This window comes from Perna viridis, chromosome 9 (genome assembly GCF_037379345.1).
Source record: "Perna viridis isolate PV_CMFRI_1.1 ecotype Kerala chromosome 9, ASM3737934v1, whole genome shotgun sequence".
Lineage (NCBI taxonomy): Eukaryota > Metazoa > Mollusca > Bivalvia > Mytilida > Mytilidae > Perna > Perna viridis.
The window spans coordinates 15,498,156-15,525,444 of NC_142453.1; the positions used below are offsets into that span (position 1 = coordinate 15,498,156).

Consider the following 27,289-nt stretch of genomic DNA (forward strand, 5'->3'; position numbering starts at 1 on the left):
AAAAAAGATTCTGTCACGTGATTATCATGTTGTCATTTGTCTAGAATGAAACATGATCTGTTCCCATGGAAAGTTATAACATGGGATATTAGATAGTACCTTTTTGACCCCTAATATAATGGGTGGCCAAAGTGGATTAATGAATTATGAATTAAAGAAAATAGATAAAGAAGACCATTGCTCTATGCTTAAGTTTTTAAGTAATACTTTAGAGTCATGCAAATTCTGTAATATGTGATATACCTCAAAAAAGGTTACACATTTATTTGTTGTTCTTAAGTTGCTTTATAGGTCATATGATGAAATGTATAATCAGTTATTCTAATTTGTCTGCTCTTAGGAGATAATTCACATTGAAAGTCCTATGGCTTATACTGTATTTTAGTGCCATTTACAGGGTTATCTCCCTTTAATTTGAATTCTACAGTACATTTTATGTAACTTATATCTCTTATGAACAGGGGTTATATGAAAAACCACATGTCACTGTCTGTTTACTATGACATACTAAACAAAGTATCAAAAATAAAAATATGTAGGCTTTCTAACAGTGAATCAAATTTTGCATGGTTCTTATGTGGAGTGGTACTTATAGACATCCATACTTAGAAGTACAGTGAAACCTGTCATAGCTGAACTTTTTTGGACTGTAGAATTAGTTTGGTTTATAGACAGGTATTTGGTTTATAGACAGGTATTTGGTTTGTAGACACGTGTTTGGTTTATAGACAGGTATTTGTTTATAGACAGGTATTTGGTTTATAGACACGTGTTTGGTTTATAGACACGTGTTTGGTTTATAGACAGGTATTTGGTTTATAGACACGTGTTTGGTTTATAGACAGGTATTGGGTTTATAGACACGTGTTTGGTTTATAGACATGTGTTTGGTTGATAGACAGGTATTTGGTTCATAGACCATGTTTGGTTTATAGACACGTGTTTGGTTTATATACAGATGTTTGGTTTATAGACAGGTGTTTGGTTTATAGACAGATTTTTGGTTTGTAGACAGATGTTTGGTTTACCCAGGTTCAAAATTCATTTTAATTGATATGAAAGGTCTTCAAGAAGTGCCTGGTTTAGTCAGGTTTTCAGTTTACTTGAGGTTTTGGAAGGTTTCACTGTACAAGTTTATTCATTAAAACTCCCTGTTTGTGCTAGTTTCATTTAGTAATATTATGATGAATCAAGCTTATCGTTCTTCAATATGGAGTTATTATTGACAACCCTTTACATCATTCTGCAATTCATTACTTAGAGCAATGCTTTTAGCCTGTAGATATTTGAAATCTCAAATTAAAATATTTTATTATGTTTGTTTTCATGCGATACTAACAATTGATTTTCTTGCCTAGATTTACAAGGATAAAATGCTGCTTTATTCAAAAATTATTTCTTTGTAGATGATACTTTTTTTCAAGGATTCTTAGAATGGAAGAAAAACTGACTGCTGTATTGATTAAGAACAGGTCCACCTAAAAATCATGCACAGGTTGATAAGAACATATTTTTTTTGTTAAAAACCTCATTAGTGTAAATGCATACAATTTGCCAAATTTCTAATTTGAGAAACAGAAATGGGTTATGATGAAACCTGGGAAAATGGTGAAAAAATTTGCTTGTTGTATAGTGGTATGTAGTTAACAGAATGGTGGGAAATATTTTGCAGTAGAATTCAACTAAAGTGTTTTGACTAATTTCATTATTTTCCAAACTTTAAGTACAATTATTATTAGTATTTTTATCAAAGAAATCGTTTTCTGATCAAATTTAACCTGTTAAGGAAATTGATAAAAAATTTCAACTTATTTGCATGATAATTAAGTGAGCCTGTACATAGAATTTTCATTTTATATGCTTTGTACAGGGAATATGTTGTTTCTGAGTTTTATGTCCATATCTGTTACAGAAGCAAGAGCTGAATTCCAATTGTCAGTATGTCTGTAATTGTAAAAGGCTTAGTTGTTTAATTGCATTATAAATGTAGGTTAGGGAAAAACAATTTTGAATTCATGTCAAAGTTTTCTTCTACAATTTGGATTCATGAATAATAATTTGTTTATTTTCATCACTTCGAACAACACCTAGTTTTTAATTCATGTGTATGCCTTTTATAGGACTAGTGTCCTAGAATGTGATATGAAGTGAGAGCAGTAATTATTGTACATACTGGTACACGGTATAAGATTTCCTGAAAGAATCAGTTCTCACAAAGCAAAAAATAAGTAAAACATTTTACACAATAGGGACCAAATACATGTTTGATGATATTTTCTCGATCATATAACAAAATGTAAAATGTATTAGATCATGCAAAAAGCCTGTGCAAAGCTAAGAGGTGCAGATCGATCCAGAGATTGTGACAGGGTATTCCAATGGAAAATAAGGGGGTTTCTAAGCTATTATTTGCTAATTTTTTGGCCAAATTTGAACAAAGTAACAAAAGTATCCAACAGGAGGGGAAAGGGGGGAGCATCCTTACCTCCTGAATCTTTCCTTTGGCTTATTCCCTGCAATATTTGGAAAGGAAAAGATTGTTACTAAGCATATTAAGTTTTTTTTTTAAATTATCTGAATATTATATGAAATATTAACTGGTATTTCTATTTCTCTATGGTAAATTTTACCAGTTTTCATGACTTGAAAATAATGTTGTTGTTCTACTATACCAATGGATTTCCTTAAGATGTGGTTCATGAACTTAACCTTGAATTTGTAATATCTCATCATTTCTTGGTTAATGACACTTTAAACTAGAATTTACAGGAATTGATCATGTACAGACAACATGATTTACCCTGATGAATAATCCGAATTATCCAGCTGTATTTATTAAATATTAGCTTATGTACATTATAGGGTAATATTATTGCATAAAATCGACACTTGATACTTCAATTTCCCTGTAATCATTGCAAGACACAATTTTGTATCGTTTGAATGCTGTAATTTGATCTTTAAGAGTCCTCATTTCTTTGTTTTAATACAGTGATACAGGCATTTTGTGCACAGTTATTAATTCTTTGATTTTTTTTCCTATACTCATCTACAGAAGAAAAGCAATACCTTTCAACATCAAAAGGATTGTTTACCTCTGCACCTGTAATTGTTGGTTTATGTATACATCTGTTGATTTTTTAGGTCTTTATTTATTCAGTTGAGGTAATACTTAGGAATTAAATGATTGATTCTTTGACAATAATTGAAAATCCTTTGTGTATGATTTTGCTATATGCCATTTAAGGGAAATTATGTATGCCACAGGTTTTTTATTTCAATTTTTTTTTTTGATAATCTAGGCAAATACTGAATAATTACAATGTTCATCATATTATAAGGAAGCTCCTTAAATGTTACATTGTTTCAGATTTTTTATTCCAGCATTATTTGGACTTGAAATACAAAAAAAATGATCAGGCATACTATGTCTGCTGGAAGCTGTTAGAATCAGGTAAAATTGAAAAATAATAAATCATGTTCAGAAAAAAAAAACATAGTAATTTGACACATAGTTAATGGTCTATTGAAGATGATATAAAAGTTGGTTCACCATAGAAGTGTCAGAAGATGCAGAAAAAGTGACTTCAAAGTTACAATTAAATGATAGAGGAAAAGTGGGTTATCTCCCTTTTGTGATGAAATTGCATTACGTTGCATTTCATATGATTTATTCTTTAAATTACTGATATTTGAAAAAGAAATGAATGTCATTTCTGCATTGCATGCAAAATTTTTTAAAAAATTTCATGGATAGGCATGTGTTTTTTCCTCTATAGCATAATTCACCCACTGCCTGATTCTTACAGAGAATAGCACTGATTTTTTTATAATACAGCAACAAATTGCAGTAAAAAAACAAAACAAAGTGTATGAAGCCAGAAAGAAAGTTTTGTTTCAAAGCTGGCCTTGGTAACTTCTAAACAATCTAATGTTAATGACACTAAGACAGGAAGTCAGTCAGTGACAGTATATCACATGTAAATATATGGCACATTTATTTTAATTTCCATATAGAACAGTTGCAGTATAAATATAGTTAAAATGTATTGGGTTTACTTTTTTAATTTTTTTTCCCAAAATTGAGCTTATAATCATTGCCTGACTTCTTTAATGATTGGCATTTTAGAGGTAGAAGCAATTCTATGATATTTTGACTAAATTTAATGTAAAGTGTTTATTTTTTTTGTGATTCCTTAAACTTAACAAAATAAGTGAAAATTACAACTTTCCAAACAATCTTACTACAGTGGATTCCTGTTAATGTTTGACAGAAAAGATAATGAAATGAACAGAAATTGACAATTCAAGAGAAAATATCTAAAGTTTTCAAAGTTTAACTGTTTTATAGTGATATTAATTCTCCCATAAAGTATTATTAGATGCTTTTATTATATAGATAGCAGTGATTTACCGAATGTTCTCTGTGTAAATATTTTGGTAATTCACATTGTGAAATAAATTCTGTAATTTCACTTTCAAGCTTATTCCTGCCAAAATGTCACAGCACCAATCAGGCATACTCAAAATTTTAATATTTATGTTGGAAATAGCAACGAAAAATGGAGGAAATCTATATAATAAATACGTTAATCAATTGGTTATCGTGCATAACTAAAATATGATCACTTGTGCTAAGAACACATTTTAAAGATTTTTCTGCATACTCATTAGATCTAGGCTTTCTTTGGCACTTGTGATCATATTTTGGTTATTCACTTTTTCCAATCATTTATCCTATTAGTCTCAGTGTACAGTCAAAGAAAAGTAAAAAAAATGTTGTCAAAAAAAAACTTAAGGTTTTTTGCTAACAATGAACAGTTGTCAACCATTTAGGTATGCTTTTCAGCAATTTTTTAAAAAATATACATGCATTAGAAAGTAAGAGGAATATCCTAATGGCTTTTCGCTATGCAAATAGGAGTATTTGTTTTTGCATGAGTTTTTGTGTTTTGAGGTTCTATTGGATTATACAGTAACATACAATGAAAAGTTAAGAAATTAAGTGGAATCTACTGTTGTTAGTATAATTTTCTGGTAAAATAAATTGTTGCTGTTTGTAGGCTGCTGAGTATAATATTCTGTAAAGAGTGTCAAAACATGCAAGGTCAAATAAAAACTGTCTTCTTTGACCTGACAAAGATTGTTTACTTATTAAAACAAAAAAATATTTAAAATTTGATACTAGTGAATTTCCTAAGGCATGAAAGTAGATACTGTTTATTTTATTTACACAAATTTTTATGCAATTCGAACATAATGTGGATTATTGAAAGGAATGGTATAAAGTTTCAAAGTGCTAATCCTTACCTGTAAATGTTACTAGTTGTTATCCTCTTTATTTACATGTTATTCTAATGTTTTTAGGAGACCTGTTTCAGAAGCAACAAAATTTGTTCATATGTGAAAAAAATTCTTTCAATTTTTCTTTAACTTTTAAAATTGCTAATGCAAATGTGAAAAGATTGTGGATGATTTGTGACATCTTGTATATTGCGCTCATTTTTATTCAGGAAATTAACAAGGATTAACTAAACATTTTTTTGCATTTTCTCATAACTTGTATAATACCTGACTGATTTTTTGTACAAAAATGAGTAATGGCTCGGCAACGGAGAGCGTCAGTACAATAGTCGGAAATGGAAAGTTTGATGAACCGTGCAATGAAACTTTCGAAGATGATGTTTTTGACAATATGCATGAAGAACCTGTGAAAAGAGTTCCTTTTCGGATAAAGTTCCGCTTTGATGAGTATGGAGATGATGGGAAGATTATTTGTGACGAGAATAAAACAGAAGTCATCGAAGGATGGATGAATTCTATTGGTCCACAACATCATGAGGTGCACACAGGAGACAGGTATGTCAAATTTCTGTTAACCAAAAGTTATAAATACATGGATCATATTGTTATTAGAAAGAAAATCCTTTCAATTTAATTATTACTGATACATTTAATACAAAGTTCTAGCATTGAAGATACCTTGTGTAACAGTAAGTCTGTGTATGAAAAATTAATTAGAAAAAAATTAAATAAAAGAAGAAATCATCGAAAACTTACATGAACCAGTTGTAGATAAATAATTATTAACAGTGGTGAGAATTGGAATTCCATAATTGTAGAAGAGTAATCAAGGGAACCAAGGTTATAGCGGTAATAACAAAAATGTAATCCAGGGACAAGGACCAGACATGGAAAACAGACACACACAACAAAGAACATAATATAATCAAAATAATACATACAAAGTAACAATAGTGAATGAGCAACTCGGACTCCACTAAAAACTGGGAGCATGGACCAGGTGCACCGGTAGAGTAAGCGTCCTCTGCTTTTCTAGAAAATTAGTTGAAAAAGTCAAGTCTGGGGTAGACGAAAGAGGGAAGAAAAACTATGACACATTGAACAAATCAGTTTTCATGGGGCAGATGAATACACTGTAACAATCCACGAGTTGATGATGATGGCCATAAAACTTTTGTAGTGATGACTTCAATCTTGTAGCAACATAACCCTGCTCCAGAAGCCTATTTGTTAGAATTCTAGTGCGATACAAAAAGTCTGCATAGTCTCAGCAAGCTCTGGGTCTTGTATAAGATTTCTGTACATGTGATAAACTTGGAAGCTTGGGTTGGAAGATTGTGATGAACCCGGAAGCTTGGGTTAGAAGATTGTGATAAACCTGGAAGCTATCGCCTTCCTGTCCAGAGATTCACATGTATGGCCTTCCTGTCCAGAGATTCACATATATGGTCTTCCTGTCCAGAAGTTCATATATATATGACCTTCCTGCCCAGAGGTTCACACATATGGTCTTCCTGGTCAGAGATTCACATGTATGGCCTTCCTGCCCAGATGTTCACATTTATGGCCTCCCTTACCAGAGGTTCACATGTATAGCCTTCCTGTCCAGAGGTTTATATATATGGTTTCTTGCCCAGATGTTCACATATATGGATTTCAGTTTTTCAAAATTTTATTCCAGGCTTAGGTAGAACATTGTGATGAATAACAGTCATGTGACAGTAGTTTTTCTGTCTAGCCTTTTGATACCAATATCACACCTTTCCGTAAATAGCTTTAAATTGATAATGGCTAATCCTCCCAACTTATTATTTTTTTAACATTTACTGTTGTTCTATAACCATGTAACCATGGCAACATATATTTGAAAAGAGACAATACTGAAATCTACTTATTTCAGTTTGATTAAAGCCATCTGTTGTATCTTGGTGTACATTAGGCATTTATATAACTGCTATGCGGTACGTAGTCTGTGACTTCTTTGGGTTTACTCATATATCCATTGTGTCTGACCATTGAGGTATGGATGTTTTTAATGGAACATGAGTGCTCAGTTTAAACTCACTTTGACTTTTGCTTTAGTACAGAGTCAGTTTAGCTGCCTCTAGATAAGAAATTTCTACATGGTAAACTCTATATTTGACACAATGAGAATTTTTGATATTTGGGTAAAAACGTGAAGGTTGATTTTGGACTGGTGTACTGGGCATGGGTTAATTGTAGATGTTTTTTTTAATATGTGTGTCCTTTCATTCTAAAATCCTTGTTTAAGGCTTCAGTAACTCTTTAGCCCATACGTTTTAATTTGTTCTCTTTCGTACAGAAGTGGTTTCACATATTTTGAATTAGATTTTAAGTTCCTGAAATTCATACATACAACTCTCTGCTGTGACTTATATTTCATGGTTCACCACATATCTAGGAAATGTGGTTGTGAGGGCTTTATGAAAGTGTTGTTTACCACACACTTGCACCTTTAATTAATTACAAGACAAACCATTGAAATATGTGCTAATTCATTTCAAGTTTGAACATGGCATTTTCTTGGCAAAATACACCCACATTTTATTAAGAAACCTATGTTGATAGGTCCATTACGCTACATACGGTGGAGTCAATATCCAGAGATTTCTTCAAATTTAATTCTAATATTCACTAACCTGGATCTTATTTTCTATCATAAAGTAAATTTATCATTCAAAATTTCTACAACAACCTTATCTGGTTAAAAACTAAATGTTAATGATTGAAAAAATTGATTTATCAGCAGGACTTTGAAAATAAGGAGACTATAATATGCACTTAGATATAAAGCGACTTGATTAGACCGTAATCATACTTATCAATGATTGTGATTAATACAATTTTTTGTTTCTATACTGACTAGATTAGACCGTGTTCTCTGGAATTGTGAACTGTTTATTATGATTTCTTTGAGTGTTTTATATATTTTTTTTTAGTATTTTCCTTTTTTTTTCAAATCACTATATGTTCATTTCTTCATAGTGTAACTGGTGTTCTGATTAGTGGAAAAATGCTCTAATGTCAAAAACTGTTGTGATAACACACATGTGCTAATCTATTATTTCAATAATTCCTTTGAAATGGACTACCTATTTGTAATTATTTGAGATTTAACCCACATGGACATTTGATGATAGAAATATGAAAAATGTAAGTATAATTATTTCTCATACCATGAAAAGCAAAAGTATTGGATATATGAGTTCTTGTTTCACACCGATTTCACAGTTTCCAGTGACATCATCATATTACAAAAGAGAATAGTGCTATTTCTATATACACAGCTAGATATCTAGTCACAAAAATCATTATAAGTACATGAAGGACTTTGAAAATCAAATTTTGGTATGTACATGTATTGTTAGATAGGCCAAACAAAAAATTGTTGTGTAGTTTTGGAAATATTCAGCAAAAGTATGGCATTTAAAGATATGTTTTAAATTTGACAGTGCTTCATAAGCCTACTTGGCTGACTGAAATGCCAATCAACATGAATTTTGTAAATTATTTAAAATAAATTCAGGTTGCACTTTATTCATTATTCATTCATTTAAATGGGACAAAAAGAGATGTTTTCTAACCCAACATACCCTCCTTGTTATATTGATCATTTTTCTTCATCCTTCTTAATCTTTTTCCATCTGACTGTCCGTCCAAGATGATATTTAGTGGACCACTAGATCAATTTTTGTTACAATTTTTAAAATAATGATAGAACTCTTAATATGGTATATTTTGCAATGCATTTACAATTTAGGAGTTATGCCCCTTTTTTACTGAAAAAAATTGAATGTGGAGGTTTGTGGTCAGAAGATCAAATATTCTCTCTTCTCAAGGGCAGATTCTGGTTTCTGATTAATGGTGGCCAAAATATGTTTTAGAATTAAAGGCAGAGCAAAGCAGACCAAAGATCATTTTTTGGACAATTTGTGAAAAAAATTAATATTTTTGGGGGGAAAATTCCCTTTTTTTTAGGGGCAGGAGTACACACCAGCATATATTTGTTTTGATCCCTGCCTGCTTTTACTTTTTCAATTTGTTTAAAATTTGATTGGCAAAAAGTTATAATATTCTAATGGTTTTTTTTAAAAGAATGGTATTCTTCTTTATTCTATGATTCATAACTAAAAGCAAGCAATTACAATTTATAACTGTTTTTACATTAAATCTATACATTTGTTTTATAGCCATGTTATTGGCATTCAAAATCTTGGGATTGTCTGATCATTCATAATATCCTCTGATAATGCTCCCTGATTTGCTACCATTTACCTTTTAAGAGGCTTATTTTTGGGTTGTGGTTGCTTCATATGAATAAATAATTTCCACTAAAGTTAAGCTAATGGCTGATGTTTCAATGGCTATTGAATTACATTATTAATTTTTCAATAGATTTTTGGGCTTGCAGAAGTATTACTTGTACATTGAATCCTTTCTAAACCAAGCTCTTTTTTGGCTGTAGAATTTGGTTTTCTTTGACAGGTATTTGGTTTACCCAGGGTAAAATACACTTGAATTGATACGAAAGGACATCAAAAGATGTCAAGTATAGGTAGGTTTTCAGTCTGTTCTGGTTCTGTTTAGACAGGTTTTTCAGTCTATCCTTGTTTCTGTTTACACAGTTTTTGATTCTATGTTGGGTTCTGTTTAAACAAGTTTTCAGTCTATTCTGGATTGTTTAGACAGGTTTTTAGTCTATTTTTTGTTCTTTTTTAAACAGGTTTTCAGTCTATTTTTGGTTCTGTTTGGACAGATTTACAGTCTATTTTGTGTTTTGTTTAGACAATTTTTCATTAGTCTTTTTTTAGTTCTGTTTAGACAGGTTTTCAGTCTATTCTGGGTTTAGTTTAGACAGGTTTTCAGTCTGTGCTGGGTTTGGTTTAGACAGATTTTTAGTCTATTCTGGGTTTAGTTTTGACAGGTTTTCAGTCTGTGCTGGGTTTGGTTTAGACAGATTTTCAGTGTATTGTGGGTTTAGTTTAGACAGGTTTTCAGTGTATTCTGGGTTTAGTTTAGACAGGTTTTCAGTCTCTTCTGGGTTTAGTTTAGACAGGTTTTCAGTCTGTGCTGGGTTTGGTTTAGACAGATTTTCAGTCTATTTTGGGTTTAGTTTAGACATATTTTCAGTGTATTCGGGGTTTAGTTTAGACAGGTTTTCAGTCTCTTCTGGGTTCTGCGTAACATGTTTTCAGTCTATTCTGGGTTTAATTTAGACAGGTTTTCAGTGTGTACAGGGTTTGGTTTAGACAGGTTTTCAGTCTATTCTGGGTTCTGCTTAAACATGTTTTTAGTCTATTCTGGGTTTAGTTTAGACAGGTTTTCAGTGTGTTCAGGGTTAGGTTTTGACAGGTTTTCTGTCTATTCAGGATTAGGTTTAGAGAGGTTTTCAGTGTGTTCAGGATTAGGTTTAGACAGGTTTTCTGTCTATTCAGGGTTTGGTTTAGACAGGTTTCACTGTACATGTACCTGACAAAATATTTAGTTTTATTATCTTGCTTAAAATTGGTTTTTATTTATTTTATTTTTTTAAATTTCTGTTGTAAACAGTTGATTTCTGAAAAATGCTAAAGGCAAATTCAATAAGAAGAGAGTATGATTTTAAAATCATTGACTACCTCATTATACACTGGTAACTGAGAGCTTCATTAGAGAACTTGACATCTTTGATATTTTCTTGTCTTGCATTTTCTGGCTTGGTTTTATTCTTTTTTCTCAATTTTGAAATTAATTCTATGAAATACTTACTAACTTAGAATACCCTATTTTTATCTTTTCCTTTGTTTTTACAAGACACCATAAAATGCTTATTAATGTTGCTTGTTTTGTCTCAACATGAGATCTCACAGTCAAAAATGGTAATATCCTTGTCCCAAAAATTTCTCCTGCACACCTACCAGAATAAAAATTTTATTTTCTATTTAAGTTAAGAGATATATTTTACACACCAAATATTGATACCACATATATAGTTATTGACTACAAAGCAAAATTAGGACGATATGGAAATCTAACTGATACCAGGTGAAAAAAAGACTGCAAAATATCTATTTAGACAATACAGTTATTGCTTTGCTAATGCTAATGCAACTGTGCAATATCTATTAAAATGGAAAGTAAAAAATTCTTTGAAAAAAACATTTGTGCATATGTAAAAAGTTTTTGGAGTATATAATTTAGAATACAATGTATATACCCTGAAATTTATAACCTAATATCCAATTATTTCAACATTCCAGGTGCATTGCTATAGAATTACTTATAAAGTTTGCTTAAATCTCAGTTTTCTTGATTTCTGCTAGAATCTTGATTCCCTTGATTACTCTTTTACTTGAAATATAGCCTAAGATAAAAAAAAATTGTGATGTTCAAAACCTTCTCTCATTTCAAAGATTACACAGGACCAAGCTCAAACTCCAATGTATAAATGTACAGCTGTCTGTGGATTTTTCTAAAAACTTCTATGGTGTGATAAAACATTGCTTCTTCAAGTTTATGAAATTTCATTTAGATGATTTATACAGTTCCTGAACTGATTCACGCAACTGTTTGACTGATCGATGACCACTGACTTATTGATTGATGACATATCGATAACCAATGACCAGCGACTGATCTGACCACAGATTTTAAGAAATTTTATAATTTCCACTGGAATGAATACTACCATATTGAATTTACCCTTATTTTAGCCCCGTGCAGGTCCGGGTGTTAAAAGAATAGGCCTGCAGCAGCGCTTAGTTTGTTGTAAAAGGCGACTAAATAGTGCTCAGAACCCTAGCCAGGGGCTAGGGCGCTCTGCCCACAGAGCAACTGGGATGTGTGCCCCAGGTGGTGGAATGGGGTACCTGGCGTGTTACATGCTGGGGTTGTCAGGCTATAATACGGAAAACCTGACCACAAACCATAGTGATGCACCGTATTGGGAAAAATGCCACGTTCCTCGCACGTTAAAGAACCTTACTGTGGTATTCTCCCGGAGTAGGAACCATAGGGCTTGCCCGACCCTACCCACCTCTCCCTATTTCCAGTGGCAATCAAAATTTGTCGACCCCATTGTCCTTGTGTCCCATCCCTTTTTCATTTCATCATCATTTCATGTTCATTTTATCATCAATTTCATGTTCATTGTCTGAATATAGCTGAAATATTGCTGCTCGGACGTTAAACCCCAACAAACAAACCCTTATTTTAAGAGCATTATGTATATATGTATAAAAATTGACAAATGAAACAACAGAATCTGTAAAATATATTGACTGCTCAGTGGTCATGTGATGAGATCACCGGTTTAATAGATTGGTTTGACGGATCAATGACTGTTCGGAAACGGAGCGGTGATCGATGACCAATCACAATTTTAGTTGCAGGGTACTGTATATAAACCTGTCTGAATAATCCTGAAGCCTGTATAAATTTTGTAGAACCTTTTAAACACCCTTCATATCATTTTAAATGTATTTTGAACTTCAATAAACCAAACAGTTATCTAAACTGTACAAACAGGGCATGGTTTAGGTAGGTTACACTTTATGAAATTGACTTGAATTAAGTCTATCATTATTGATGATGATTGAAGAAGAGATTTTAAACAAATGGGAGACATACCAGTAATCAATCAACACCATTTTTTTTGTTTTTTTTGTTTTTCTCTTTTTTTTTTAGGGTTTCTGTATGTGTCCCTCCTTCCACCCCCCTTTTTTTTTGCTTGGTTTCTGTATGTGTCACAAATTAAGAACTCAAATACCGATAAAAAATATTTTTTTTACCTTTAATTTACTAAGAAATGAGGAGAAACAGCAATAAGTTAATTATTTTCTATGGAAACAGTGGAAATATTCATGATTGTGATCATATATTTTTAATTAAAATATTACTGTTGTATAAACAAGAAAAAAAATGATAAATTTTCCAGTAAATTGTGATTCTATATGATCATTGTTGTTGTATGACTTGTGGAGTCACTATATCGTTTTATTAATCATAGGTGTTCATGAATATTGATTCTTTGAGGGAGAAAACTGCTTTAAATAGATTTGTATTTTCTTGTGACTAAATGTATTTAATATTAAGTGTTATTTTGTATATTGAGGATTGAGAATATTTTTCTAGGATTTCTACCATACATGCTGATGTATGTACAAAATTCAGTAAGTTGAATTAACCTTTAGAGTGGATTGATTGTTTCTCTCTTCTTTTTTTTCAGAAAGGTACTGTTTTTAGAGGGTTAGACTATTTTTTATTATTAATTTTTTTGTTTTCGGGGGTGGGGGAGGAGTAGGGAGATATTTTTTCCCTTTTACACACAAAATTTTAAGTAATATTTTTTTTAAGTTTTTTTTTTTTTTTTTCTTTGTTGTGTTGTTGTATTAAGGTACAGAAACAAAATATTTTCAGGTACTATTAATTGTTACAATGAATAGAGCAGTCTTGTTGAAACAAATTTAGTGGTGGATCCAGGATTTAAGATTAAGGGGGGAATTAAAAGGTATGGGAAGCAAGGCAAGAAAATTGGGGGGTGGGGATGTGAAAAATCAAGATTAATGCAAAAAAAATAATTATAATAATTTTTTTTTTGGGGGGGGGAGGAGGGGAGGCAAAACATTGTTTCAAGAACAGATTGGTTCAAGCAGAGGAGGATCAAATTGAAATTACTTGAATTGAACTTGAAAATTATATCTATTCAAGAATTATGGCTCTTTTCAGTTAAAACAGTTTTGAATGTTGAAGTAATTTGATCATCAGAACAGCTTTCTGTTGCTAAAAAATAGGGTTTCAAAACCTCAGACTAGTTACTTGCATCAGGGAAGTCTAGTTGTAAAAAAAGCACATCATGGCAAATTTGGTCTTCTAATCTTTGAGCTAGTTAACATACCACCAAAAAAATTAACTTAATATTTATTGCCATTGGTTAGAGCATAAGCAAAAGGAAATTGATGATGTTCAGAAAATTTTATTTCATAACAACCTCTTAAAACAAGTTTAAATTAGATTTAAGTTTCAAATTCCAATTAAGGTGCCCAAATAACAAAATGTGAAAAGTTTGTACTGACAATCAGGAAATAAATTGTAAAAAAAAATATAGGCCCAGTCAAATTTTCATCAGCATATTTGGCCCTGTAAAGCCCCTTTGAATCTCAGAGTACCTTCTATGGATATAAGACTTCCATACCAGAATGTACAGTTTAACCATGGAAATAGAATCTTGTCAAATCCCTTTAAAAGTCCTTTGTGTCAGTTTTTAAAATGTATTTTGGATCTTTTGTAAACCAAAACCAAACCCCAGTCTAAACAGAACTAAGGTTAAAGTCCAAAAAGGGGTTTGGTTTAAAATGACAGGATATTTTTTTCTGTTTTTTAGCAGAATTCCGCTATTTCAAATCCAGATTTTACCATTACGATTCTTTATTTTTAATGTTTTTTACTTCTGATTTTGCCAATTTCCACATTGTTTGTTGACCTTCTAAAATCATCCCTGGACCATTTAGACAGGTTCTAAAGTAGTTAATTAGTTAATTGAATAGTGACATTAGTATTCTATAGACAGTTTTGATTTAATAAATCTTATGTGAGGGAGAAATTTGATATAAATTTCCTTTGGGGATGTTTTCTAGTTCTAAGATCTTGATGATATGGTAGTTTTTACTCAATTTGATTAAAGCCACATCATTTTATGTTATGTGGAACTTGTAGGTTATTTTGTATTTTAAAAGAAAAAAATAGAGTCTGACGATCGTTGTTTCAATTGGTTTCTTTTACAAACTTATAAGCAGTAGTGTAAGAACTGATATTGTTATGAACACCAAGAAATTTTAGGCTTGACCTAGCTTTTATGGCCAACTATGTCAACTATAAAGACAAAATTAAATATTTTTGCCTTAATCAGCCATTCTAAAAATAGAAATGTCTAAATCATTGAAAGTCAGACTCTACAGCTTAAGGGAGGATTCTATATTCTAGGAAGATTTTACATAGAATAAAGAATGACTGGATGTCTAAGATCTCTCTATTTACAGTGCTTTATTAATCTTTTGTGTGTTGGAAATCTTTGTTTTAATGACTCCTTGGATGAGATTGATTTTTGCTGTTCATTTCATCAGAATTAGGGGTAAGATTTATCAATGAATGAGTATTTTTTTCATTTTAAAATTATAATACTACCTGAAATTATGTTATTCCTATTAAGAAGTTTTTAAGTATCATATTAAACTGTTGCTTAGAGTTAAGTGTAAGTGTTTGTAAGAGTCAGGCAAAATTGGAAAATCAGAAATTAAACCTGCATGCCAAAACCCCACATAAAATATCACTCAATGATGCTTTCTCTATTTGAAAAGACCATCATTTGATCTCTGCATCATTGGATTTGCTCAGAAATTGTTGTAATAGAATCTTAGAAAAATGAGGTTTTTGACTGAGTTATCTGCCCTTGAAATGTTCATTTTCAGTGCATTTCAATGAAATTTTGTAACTCAAGTTTCCAGCATGATAGGAAAAATATTGTCTGTTTTCCTTGACTCTGATGGTGCAAATAGTCAAACTACACTATTAAAATTTTTTTCATACCACGTTTCACCTTTCGCCTGATTCTTATGGGGACTGACACTTAAACCTTAGATTTCAATTATTGATATATGATAGTGCAACCAGTCTTCACCAAACCCTGCAAGTTAGTAATAAGCCTTCTCATGTCCAGTCTATTTTGCACTTGAAAAAACTACAAAATACAGTATAAACTTAACAAATCCTTCACTTCTCCTTCACAGGTTTCACTGTACCTAAAACTTCTCACATTTTTTTTCTGATAATGTTCATTATTTGTATACTTTTTCTTTAAAAAAAAATTTTTTTTAAAGAAATACAATTTGTAAATTTGGTTGGTGAAGTAAAGGAATCTGATAATTTGACAACTTGACAGTTAAAGTCATCTAAAGCAGAATTAAAAAAAAGAATAATTGTGTTTTTTATAAAAAAATGACAACATTTGAATATACTCCCAATTTCATATTCCACAATTGTGGATGGATCCCCCAGCTGTTTACAGGATTTATTCTGTGAATTCATGATTGTATACAATATTCTTTTGTTTTTACAGTTGCAGAAAATGCAAATAGGTTAAAATTCACATTGCCAAAATATATAGTTCATTTTTAAATTCCTGACAGATTATTTTACTTAAAACATACATAAATTTATTCCAAAAAATCAAATTATCCATTTTAATCATTCACCGAGACTATGGCCCTAACACAATACTTCATTAATATACTAAAATCCTCAATTGATAATTATTGATTGTTTTCTCAGGAACCTATTCACACTTTATAGTTATATCTAGTCTAGTGGTATTCTCAGTTGAATGAGGAATAATATTTGTTTCAATTTTACTTAATTGTGTGGAATGTTTGGTCAGTCCTATTATTGTCAATTACCTGAAATGGTTTATAATACCTGTAATGACAAAAATGCACATGGAGTCTAGCAGGGATGTCAATAGTGTCGGTCAACCAGCAAAATTGGACAGCTACTTGCTCATCTTTTGACAGCTATTCTAATTTCCAAAATGGGTGAACTCATGCAAATTTTTCCTTAGTTTAGCAGGTACTTTTTCTTTTTTTTCCTGCTACTTAAAATACTACTGACATCCCTGACCAGCTGCCCTTTATTTTACTATATATTATCTTTTACACTTATATGTGTATGTTACAAGGTAAAGTCAATTAACACATGATTCTGTTGCCATGGATTTCAAGCATTTTTCCCCAGATGATTTTATATTATTTAAAAGCATTGATTTTGCATGTGGAATGGTATAAAATTTATCAAGATGAGTCGGAAAAAATATACCAATTTGCATGGATTTTATAAAAGCCATCCGTATTTCTTGAAGTAAGTAATTTGTGCAAATTCAGCATTTAATTGGTCTTCATGTCATAAGCATCTGTTTTAAGCTTGTGATCATGGCAGCCATGTCATTATACCTGATTAAAACAGGTAGATTTTTAATGATTGATGCAGTTAACAATATCAAAATAAATGAATTTTGCACGATTTATGCTTAAGCTCTAATTATGGAGAGTACAGTTATAAACAGACTTGCGGTAACTCTTGGATAAGCACATTAATTCTATTTTAAGATTAACTAGGAACTTAATCAACTTTAAGTGCTTAGTGATAGGGCTTAATTCTTACGTGAAACTTATCTAAACCAAATCCTGAATAATCAAAACATCTTTTGACACTATAATTTAAATGTAACCTTGGAAACACCTGCCTAAAGTAAAAACTTTTTATATTAACTTAAATGTACCACCTGTGTAAACCAAACACTTTTAAAGTCCAAAAATTGTTCAGTGTAGAAAGATTTTACTGTATCATATTTGTTAAGGTCTAGGAGCCTTTAGGGACTTTACATGTACATGTAGTAAGTTATATTACTATGTCATCAGCTCTCTTGGAAAATCATTAACATGACAGAATTTTACCTGCTATTGGGTAGATTTTAGATCTAAGGATGTTAAGTACTTGATATTGAAAGCTGCTGATTCATAATGTTTGTAGTTTAGGGAACTACCATTTGATTTTTAGGGGGCTAAGATCAAATTGGAAATAAAAAGGTAAGACACAAATTTTCAAGAAATAAAAAGCCAGGACAGGCAATAAGAAAAAAATAAAAAGGCAGCTAGGATCTGTTATTGCCTTATATTATTTGTTTACTGGTAAATTAAAAAAAAAATATGGGGGTTAGTTCCAAGGAAAATAGGGCAGGACCAAGATTTTCTCAATATAAAAACGCAGGATAGTAAATTTGATCCTAGCCTCCCTGAAAATAAAATGGTTTCTCCCTTATGTTACAGTTACAGTAAAATTTGAATAAGAAGTATCTTTTTTTTTTAATCACTGCTGGTGGACTCTTCTTTCCTTGTATTGCACAAGTTAGAACTTCTAGGTACTGGATAAGTCTTTCTATTTCCATACTTTTAGTTTTGAGAACTTCTTGTATACAATTTAGATTTTCCTTTGTATTTGATTAAAAAATGGTGGTGATGAGAGGATAGTAACCTTCAAACATGTATACAGCATACTGAACTGTGCTGTATTATATGGTTGGTACTTCTAAATTTAATTCTTGAGCGTTTTGAAATGCTAGTTAAGAGCTAACAGCAGTAAAATACTTACATAACTGTTCAAAGCTATACTATTCTTTTGCATTTAATCGATTTCTATTAATGACAGCCCAGTGAAGACAGGGGCACGTGACGCTGTCTTCATTGGCAAAGCCAGCCAGTCAAAAGGGAGGTAAAAAAATATAAAATAGTGCATTGTACCATATTTCAGAAAAAAAATCTTCCAAAACTTTCTTTTATTGAACCACACCACTGCGTCTCTATTTTATTATTAGTAGCAATTATACAATAATTTATTTCACTGAGGATTTTATTTTAAGGTATTTATTTCTAACTGACATGACACACATTTTCACACGTGTGCATTAATTTGCTCCATTTTTCAGCGTCATTCATGCATATAGTTTTAGTAATTTTGAATGAAAGAAATAGGTTCTTGTACTTGCAAATACTGACGATCTGGGATATCTTCCACACTTGCGAGAAATTCTACGTCTTCCCTCGTTCCGCTACCCTCCACTTGGGAAAAGACGGAATTTCTCACACTCGTGGAAGATATCCCAGATCTTCACTACGCACTCATTTATGAACCTAATATACTTAATATAGGTTTCACTTATTTGTAAGTTTTGTGTCTTCACTGCTGAATCTTTCTTATACTCTTCTTTCATAAAGGAAATAAAGTCAAATATAATTATTACAGTAGTAATAGGGGTTTATGTTAAATAAGACATTTGATTTTATATCTTATGGTCATGATATCTAATATATTGTAATACTATCCTGTATCATACCAGTATATCTATATGTAATCTTGTTTCCTGCTGTTCCACTTGCATTTTGATTTCAGTCATGTATAAGCTCTTAAGTCAATTGAAATTCTGCTTGATTGCATGCTTTAACTCAGTTTATTATCTCTTCATGATTAGGGATAAGACTTTTTTTTAAGACAGCAAACTCTTTTTCCCACTTTTCTTGAATTGTAGTGTAGATCAAAGTATTATGGAAATACCAGTTCTTATGAATATGAGCAATCAAGGGAACCAAGATTGGAGTGGAAATCAAAAGAATATAATACAAAGATAAAGTCTAAGACACAAAGAACAGACACACACAACAAAGAACATGAAGTGAACAAAATAATACTAACAAAGAAACAAAAGTAAATGAGCAACTCAGACTCCACTAAAAACTGGGAGCATGGACCAGGTGCACTAGTAGAGTAAGTGTCCTCTGCTTTTCTAGAAATACTTTCTAGATGCTCATGAAAGTCAAGTCCAGGTTAGACGAAAGGGGAAAAAAAAATATGACGTGTTAAACAAATCAGTGTTCATGATGCAGATGGATACACTGTATTGATCCACAATTTCATGATGACGACCATAAAACTCCTGTAGTGATGACTTCAATCTTGTAGGAACATAAAGTTGTTTCAGAAGCTAATTGCAATAAGTCTAGCACAGTTACGGTAAACTTGTCTGTACTGTCTGTGTAGTCACGGCAAATTTTTTTCTCATGTCTGCATAATTACAACAAACTTATCTGTTATGTCTGCATAGTTACGGCAAACTTATCTGTCATGTCTGTATAGTTACGGCAAACTTATCTATCTTGTAGGAGTAAAGCCTAGAAAACCAGTTTCTTCTATTTTTCTAAAATCTTAGAAAAGTAAAATTCTACAAAAAATATTCCAATTCACCAGAATTGGGCCCTAACCTTCAGTTCACCAGAATGGGGCCCTAACCTCCAATTCACCAGAATGGGGCCCTAACCTCCACTTCACCAGAATGGGACCCTAACCTCCAGTTCACCGGAATGGGGCCCTAACATCCAATTCACCAGAATGGAACCCTATTCAAAGGCATTAGGAAGTGGTTAAAAAGTTATAGACTACAAACATTTTATACACAAATATGATGCTTAACTATTTCTATACTCTATTAAGATATAAGAAATTCTGATAAGTATTTATTATATAAACAAACCTGGAAGTAGCAAATATAATACACATTGGGCTTTGGTAGACATTCTAGATAAAAAAAAATCAATCAAGAACAATTAAGTACTTCTCCATCTAAGAATCAGGCAAAGTGTGTAAAAGGTGTGGCACATGAAGAAAAAATATACAAGGATTTTATTGCATTATCCAAAATTTTTTATACCTCATAACCTCAAGAAATTACTGTCAAAGTGTTTGTAAACTTTGCCTTTTTAAGATATTGATAGGTCAAATTTAGATGAAATGCACTATGAAAAAATAGTGGAAAAAGTTTCCCAAACATTTTCCGTATATAAGCAGTCAAAAAATATGTATGTCACCAATGCTTCAAGATGAATTTAAAAAGCTTTTCAGTTGTTTTCTAGATGTCTTTGTATATGTTTGAGGCAAAAAAGACCAAATTGTGAAAAATGATTTGCCACTCATTGCCTGATTCTTACACAATGGTACTTAATTACATGTACAAGCCCTTTACCAAAATGAATTTGTTGTGATTTTTCAAATTACTAATTTTAATCTACTACTTATACAAGGATGGTATTACAATATATTAGAAATCATGAACATATGATGCGAAAACAAAAAATGCTGGTAGTACTTTAATAATTATCATGGCCTTTACATGATGTTTTCATAACCAGAATTATCAGGTATCCTTAATAGACCAGTATTATCCAATCACAAAGAGAGTTCACTTTGAAATCATGTCTTCAATCAATCTATAACTTCTGTTAAGTCTATCTTTATATGGTAAAATTACGCTAATCAGTTAATCATGGCCTGGCCCTTGACAATGGAGTAAGTAAACTATTTTTATCTATCACAATGGAATATTTTGCAATGTTTTTGAGGTTTTGTTTTTGTTTTATTTTTGTTTTTTTGTTTTTTTGTTTTATTTTGTTTTATTTTGTATGCTTCTAAACACAAGAAAGTAACATTTCATGTTCAATTAAACAACCTGTTTTTGTAATTTCACAATGAAATAGACATCCTGTGATCATAGGTCACAATGGAATAGACATCCTGTGATCATAGGTCATGATTTTCTGTCAGTTGATTACTAAGTTAGATGACTAAGTAAACTCTTAAGTTAGATGACAGTAAGTTGACTACTTACTTAGTTATTTGTCAGTTGATTACTAAGTTAGATGACTAAGTTGACTACAAAGTTATATTACTGTTAACTGACTACACATTTACAGGTGGCTAAAAGTTGACTTCTCAGTTAGATGACTTCGGTTTCTTAGTTTAATTGGTAACTTGCTTTTTGAATAACAAGTCAGCTTACTTCATGTAGGTGAGCTATGCTGTTATTTTATTTCACAAAAAATATTGAATTCTTCTGTGAATGAAACTCAACAAACATGTTCAAAACATAAGAATAATCCATTTATAGCTGTAGAATTAAAATAAATCTGAAATATTATTCAAAACTTCTTTTTTTTTAGGAGAAGACAGCAGAGGGAAAGTTTTGATTTAAGAAATCATTCTAATAGCTCAGGGGATTCCTCTGCCAGAAGTCGTGATGCCTTAACACGGAGTTCAACATTTGATGAGATAGATAGCATTAACTCAGCATCATATGAATCTAAGTTCTCTCGTCAGTCCAGTTTTGATGGCTACAATCAACCATTGTCAAGCAGGAGTAGCTTGAGTACTTTTTCCCTTTCAGGGCTTTCTAGATCAGCAAGCCAAGATTTTTCAGACTCTAATACTTCATCATTGTCAAGTTTGATAAATAGTGGGGACAGTGCAGATTACTATGGACAGGTTCACTATAGTCCTTTGTTAGAAAAATTGTTTGAAGATGCTGAGAGTTTGAACTTGTTACCAAAACAATCACTTTCAAATTTAGATGAAGATAAAGGAAGTGTAAAGGATTCAAGATGTGATTTGATACTTCCAGACGAAGAATCTGAAGAGATTCCATTTGCAAAATACACATTTAATAAGAAACCTGATGGCATGAGGAGCAGATCACCATCAGAAAAGTCAAGCAGCTCAAAAAGTTCACGAGAATCTTTTGACAAAAAAATGAAACGAGCACAATATATGAATGCAAAAATGAGTGATAACTCATATTCTACAAGTTCCCTTACATCAACAAATCTTGACTCAGATGGAACATCAATGGTTTCTTCAGTGGAGTCTTCTAATCATAAACTTTCAAAGCAAATGTCAAACTACTTTCCTTCATTTAGTGGAAGTTCTGATTCAATAATGTGTCCTCCAGCAATGCATCATGGGTATCCACCACAGCCTGGTTACCCATTCCAGGCTAATCCACTGTACTTTCCTCCAGTAGCTCCTCAGCCACCAGCAGACCAGGTCCTTATGAACCTGGGATTTGGGGATGACTTAGACAATTTTTTGCCTGCAAGGTTTGCTCAAGATTGGAGGGCAAAAATCATGAGAAAACAACATGAAATGTATCTCAAGGCACAACAAGAAATGCTTTACCAAACTCACCCTTTCCTATTAGCACATAACAACAGATTATCGAAGCAAAATTCTGAAATTAGTGGAACTGATTATTGTCCAGAAACAGACATTAGTTCTAAAGAAAATGAAGCCTCACTTTCAAGGTCAAGTTCTAGATCAATGCTTTCTGTAGGTCAGACTCCTAAACAGGCTCAAACTTTAATAGTGGAAGAGAGGCAGTCAAGTATTGAGAAGCTTAGAGATTTGTTGCAATCTGATAGTTTGATTTCATCTATAAATAAAGAAAAATCTGGAAAAATGATAAGAAGAAGAGATGGCGAAAATGCAATGGACATGAAAAGAAAGCAGTTTGCTCGGGCTAGACAGAAATCTCTTCCAATATATCTTGAAACTTTAAATGAGGAAGATGAGGTATCCTCTCTTAAGGGAAAATTGTCTAGGTCAAAATATTTTAGGGAAACTACACATTCAAATGAATCTACAAAAAGTCCATCAGAAAATTCAACATCTGATCACAGCTTATCATCAAGTAATCGGGAATCTGTTGGCGAGTCAAATTTCACTGATAATGATATCAATGATTTTAAGCTTTTGTCAATGGAACATGAGAAAAGGCAAAGTATTGAAAGTGAGGCTGATCTTGTACATACTGTACCAAGTATACATGTGGAAGTAAATCCTTCAAATGAGAGTTTGGAAATTGATGACATTTTAGGCAATCAGGCAACAGAAAGGCAAGACTTGCCTGTTGAACCAGCTATGGTAAGCATGGTTCTCAATGATACTGATTCAAAGCTTAAGGACTTAAGGCATCCCTCTCATTTGAATCCCCATTTCCTTGGAGGGGAAGGAGATGACAAATTGTGGCGTAGGCATTCTTCGTCAAGTTTGTCAATTTCACCAATGCCTTCCTCACCAATCACTGTCATTGAAGTTGGACTTGATAATCAGAATGACAGTCTTGACAATGCAAATGACAGTATTGACACAGATGATTATAATCAAAAGGACACCAGCTTCAACAAATTTTCAGCTACATTGGATAAAAAAATTAATCATCAATTGTCTCAAGAGTCCCAGTCTCATTCAGTTGACACAGTTCGTCAGAGTTCAGAAAGAGCTACACCACCCACTGAAGTAAAAACATATATCAGTCAATTTCATCAAAGTTTTGATAAAAACAGTACAACATCTTCTGAAGGGGCAAAATTTGTTAGTGAAGTTCATCACATATCTAATGTGAACTCTTTGTCAATTGAAATTCCACAGACTGAATCTCAAGACATGTGCATACAGGCAGATGATGGTACTCTCTCTCCAATCATAAGGTTTACAGACATCGAAAGTTTGTTCCAAAAACTTGTTAATGTTGATGATGAGAATTTATTTTATCTTGCACGTGACTTTGGTACACAGTATGAGGTGCAACCAGATCAAAACTCATCACTTGATTCTGACAAAGTTCATTGTTTTTTTAACAACACACCTGCTGCATCAAGTAGCAGACGGCAATCAATAAGTGGTCAAACTTTGCAACAAGTACATAACACATTCCATAAAGAGGCTGGAATTCAAACAGAAAATGAACAAAAAGATGTACTTGAAATCAGTACTCAAACTGAGGATCTAAATGATAATCTAAAAAAAGATTCTGGCACAAATACAAGTTGTACTATAACACGATGTTATTGCTCACGTGTATTCAGTGGATCTGACTCAGATAGTTCAACTGCTTCAGATGTTCAATTGTCACTTCAAGCCACAATCGATAGATTAGAACGAAAGACTAGAAAATATAGGGCACTTTACGGTAAAAAAGACTGATAGGTGCTTTTAATTCGAGAACTTTTACTGATATTGTTTGATAAATTATGCAGTTAGGAAAATGTTAAAGTAGTTCATTATGGATTCGGATACAGATGTTATCACTAATGGTATTGTTCTCAGATTTAATGGATATCCCTGAGTTTAAATGAACCTTCAATATATATTGAAAATATTTGAAAAATATTTAAAAAATGTATGTTTTGTTCAGGCATCATATTGTTAGTTGCAATTAAAATTATTTCAGCTAAAAATTATTATCGAAAACACATTTGGCGTATGTTTTCTGAAATATTTCCCTAAAAGCATAACAGACATTAATTTCAAAGTGATAAAACACTGTTTGAAACCTAGCATTATCAAAACAGCAAAAGCTTTGCCCCTTTCAAAACATGTTCCCTGACATTATAGCCTCTATCTCATATCAGAAAGTCAAATCAAAGCTTATCTATTAAAATGTATATAGTTTTTTTTAAATACTGTTTTTTTCCAGTAAAACTTAGAAGATGGAATAGGATAGTTTTCCTGAATGAATTTATTGTTGCAATTATGTTGTTTAAGACTGTTTTTGTTTTGTTTTTTTTCTTGGGGGGGGGGGGGAGGGGGTTGTTTTTGCGATGCATTTGTAACAAGAAAAATTATATGTAAATAGAATACCTTACTGCTAATAGTAAAGGTAAAAGTTTAAATTTATGAGAAATGATTTAGATTGGTACTTTTTGTGATTATTTTATTATTATAGGGAAAATCAAATCCTTGTGATTATAACTCAACTTATATCGTTTCAACTCAGAATGGTATGTTCCTTAAAATTGTACAAAATCATAATTTGTTTACCGTTCAATCATCAAAACAAAACAATTTTGTTATGAAAGTAAAATTGACTTAGAGTGTCTCTTAAGTCTGTCTACTTGTCCATGTGTGTCTGTCAGTCTGTCAAATTTGTGTGTATATTAAGTCTGTCTACTTGTCTGCGTGTCTGTTAAGTCTGTCTGCTTGTCCATGTGTGCGTGTCTGTCTGTCTGTCAAGTCTGTGTGTATGTTAAGTCTGTCTAGTTTATGTGCATGTGTCTGTCAGTTTGTCTGCTTATCTGTGTGTCTGTTCAGTTTGTCTGATGGTCTGTGTGTCTGTGTGATTGTCAAGTCTGTCTACTTTTCAGTGTGTTAAAAGTATATCTGCTTGTCTATATGTGTGTATGTGTCTAGTCTGATTGCTTGTCTATATATGTGTGTGTGTCAAGGCTGTCTGTTTGTCTGTGTGCATGTGTCTGTCAGTTTTTCTATCCCATCTCAGGTTAATTGTTACATTAGAGTTTGAAGAAGGGGTCTCATTATATCATTTAACTAGGTTCCAACTTTAATCTAGCTTTGAGCTATTGATTTCAGGTTCACTAGGTGGAGGATGCTAATTGCCAAACTTTTTATTGACTTTCCTTGATAGTTTTAATGCAATCTGTATCCTGAATTTAATTCAACTGAACTGTTTTACTGAATTTACTACTGGTACCTCAATATTGTAATTGTGACTCTCTGAATTATTCAGGTCTTTAAAAGGTTGACAAAAACTTTAATCATTGCATGATTCTTAGGTGAACCTGTATCAAAAAATAGAAAAAGTGAAATAAATAGCATTTTATGGATAGGTGCTGTGCAGGTGTAAACAGCTGACCTCATGACATTATTACTGTATTATTATTATCTGGTTTCAGTAAAAAGATGGAGACTCTTACCAGTTTGAATCTGTAATTTTTAAGTGAAATTTTCAAATTTAGATGATATTACCCAAAGTATATTTCCTTAGCTGAGTTTGCAGGAATTCTTGATTTTCAGTAAGCATTCAGGTATAAGTATTGATTTTTTATCTGAAATACAATCACAACTTGCTTATTGTGCAGAAAAAAATGATTTAACAAATACTTCCTTGTCTTATTAACAGATCGTGATCCTTATTTTTTTTACTTCGTCACACTCTCTCACATTTCATGGTTCAATAAACAGTATAAAATGAGTTTGATACTCTGTCATGTCTTGTCTATTCAGTATTGTCTTGTAAAATGCTCATTTGTGATAAAATGTTACCATGCTTACATTAATGCATAATTCAGTCTTATTAAAATGAAGCCTATTTGTTACAGTCTCATCAAAATTCCTTTTATTCTACTTTCTGTTCAGGTGACCTTTTCAAAAGCCTCAAGTTTTTCCTTTCAAAATTATGAAAGCAGAAATCTGATTGGTTGATAAGGAAGGTCATCTGAACAGAAAGGAGAATGGAGTGCTGTTAAAGCCTACAATTAGATATTGAATAATGGAATAATTTAGTAAGTCTAACATCTATAAGTTTGTGCTGTATCAGCAATTTTCCATCTAAATATTTGTCATTTTTACCATACTGTTACTATGACAATTTTTACCATACTATTACATTGTATTATGACAATTTTTACCATACTATTATTATGACAATTATTTTACCATACCCATACTGAAACATTGTTTTACCTTGTTTATTTTTGGTGTTTTTTTTACTATGCTCCTCATTAATTGTTTTTTTCGTATTCTCATCAAGAATATTTTT

General features: G+C 31.9%; 2 protein-coding genes across 27 annotated transcripts in view; both read left to right on the plus strand.

The window, feature by feature from the left end:
• LOC148606939 (uncharacterized) overlaps nucleotides 1-27,289 on the plus strand; it is a 126,996-nt gene that overhangs the window by 53,930 nt on the left and 45,777 nt on the right. The gene's annotated exons all lie outside the window — the stretch shown is intronic.
• On the plus strand, nucleotides 2-25,309 carry LOC148606940 (uncharacterized). The gene is made up of 2 exons (XM_088545169.1): nucleotides 2-5,859; nucleotides 21,897-25,309. Exons 1-2 carry the CDS (start codon nucleotides 5,594-5,596, stop codon nucleotides 24,712-24,714), a joined length of 3,084 nt encoding a protein of 1,027 aa, XP_088401295.1. The 5' UTR covers nucleotides 2-5,593; the 3' UTR covers nucleotides 24,715-25,309.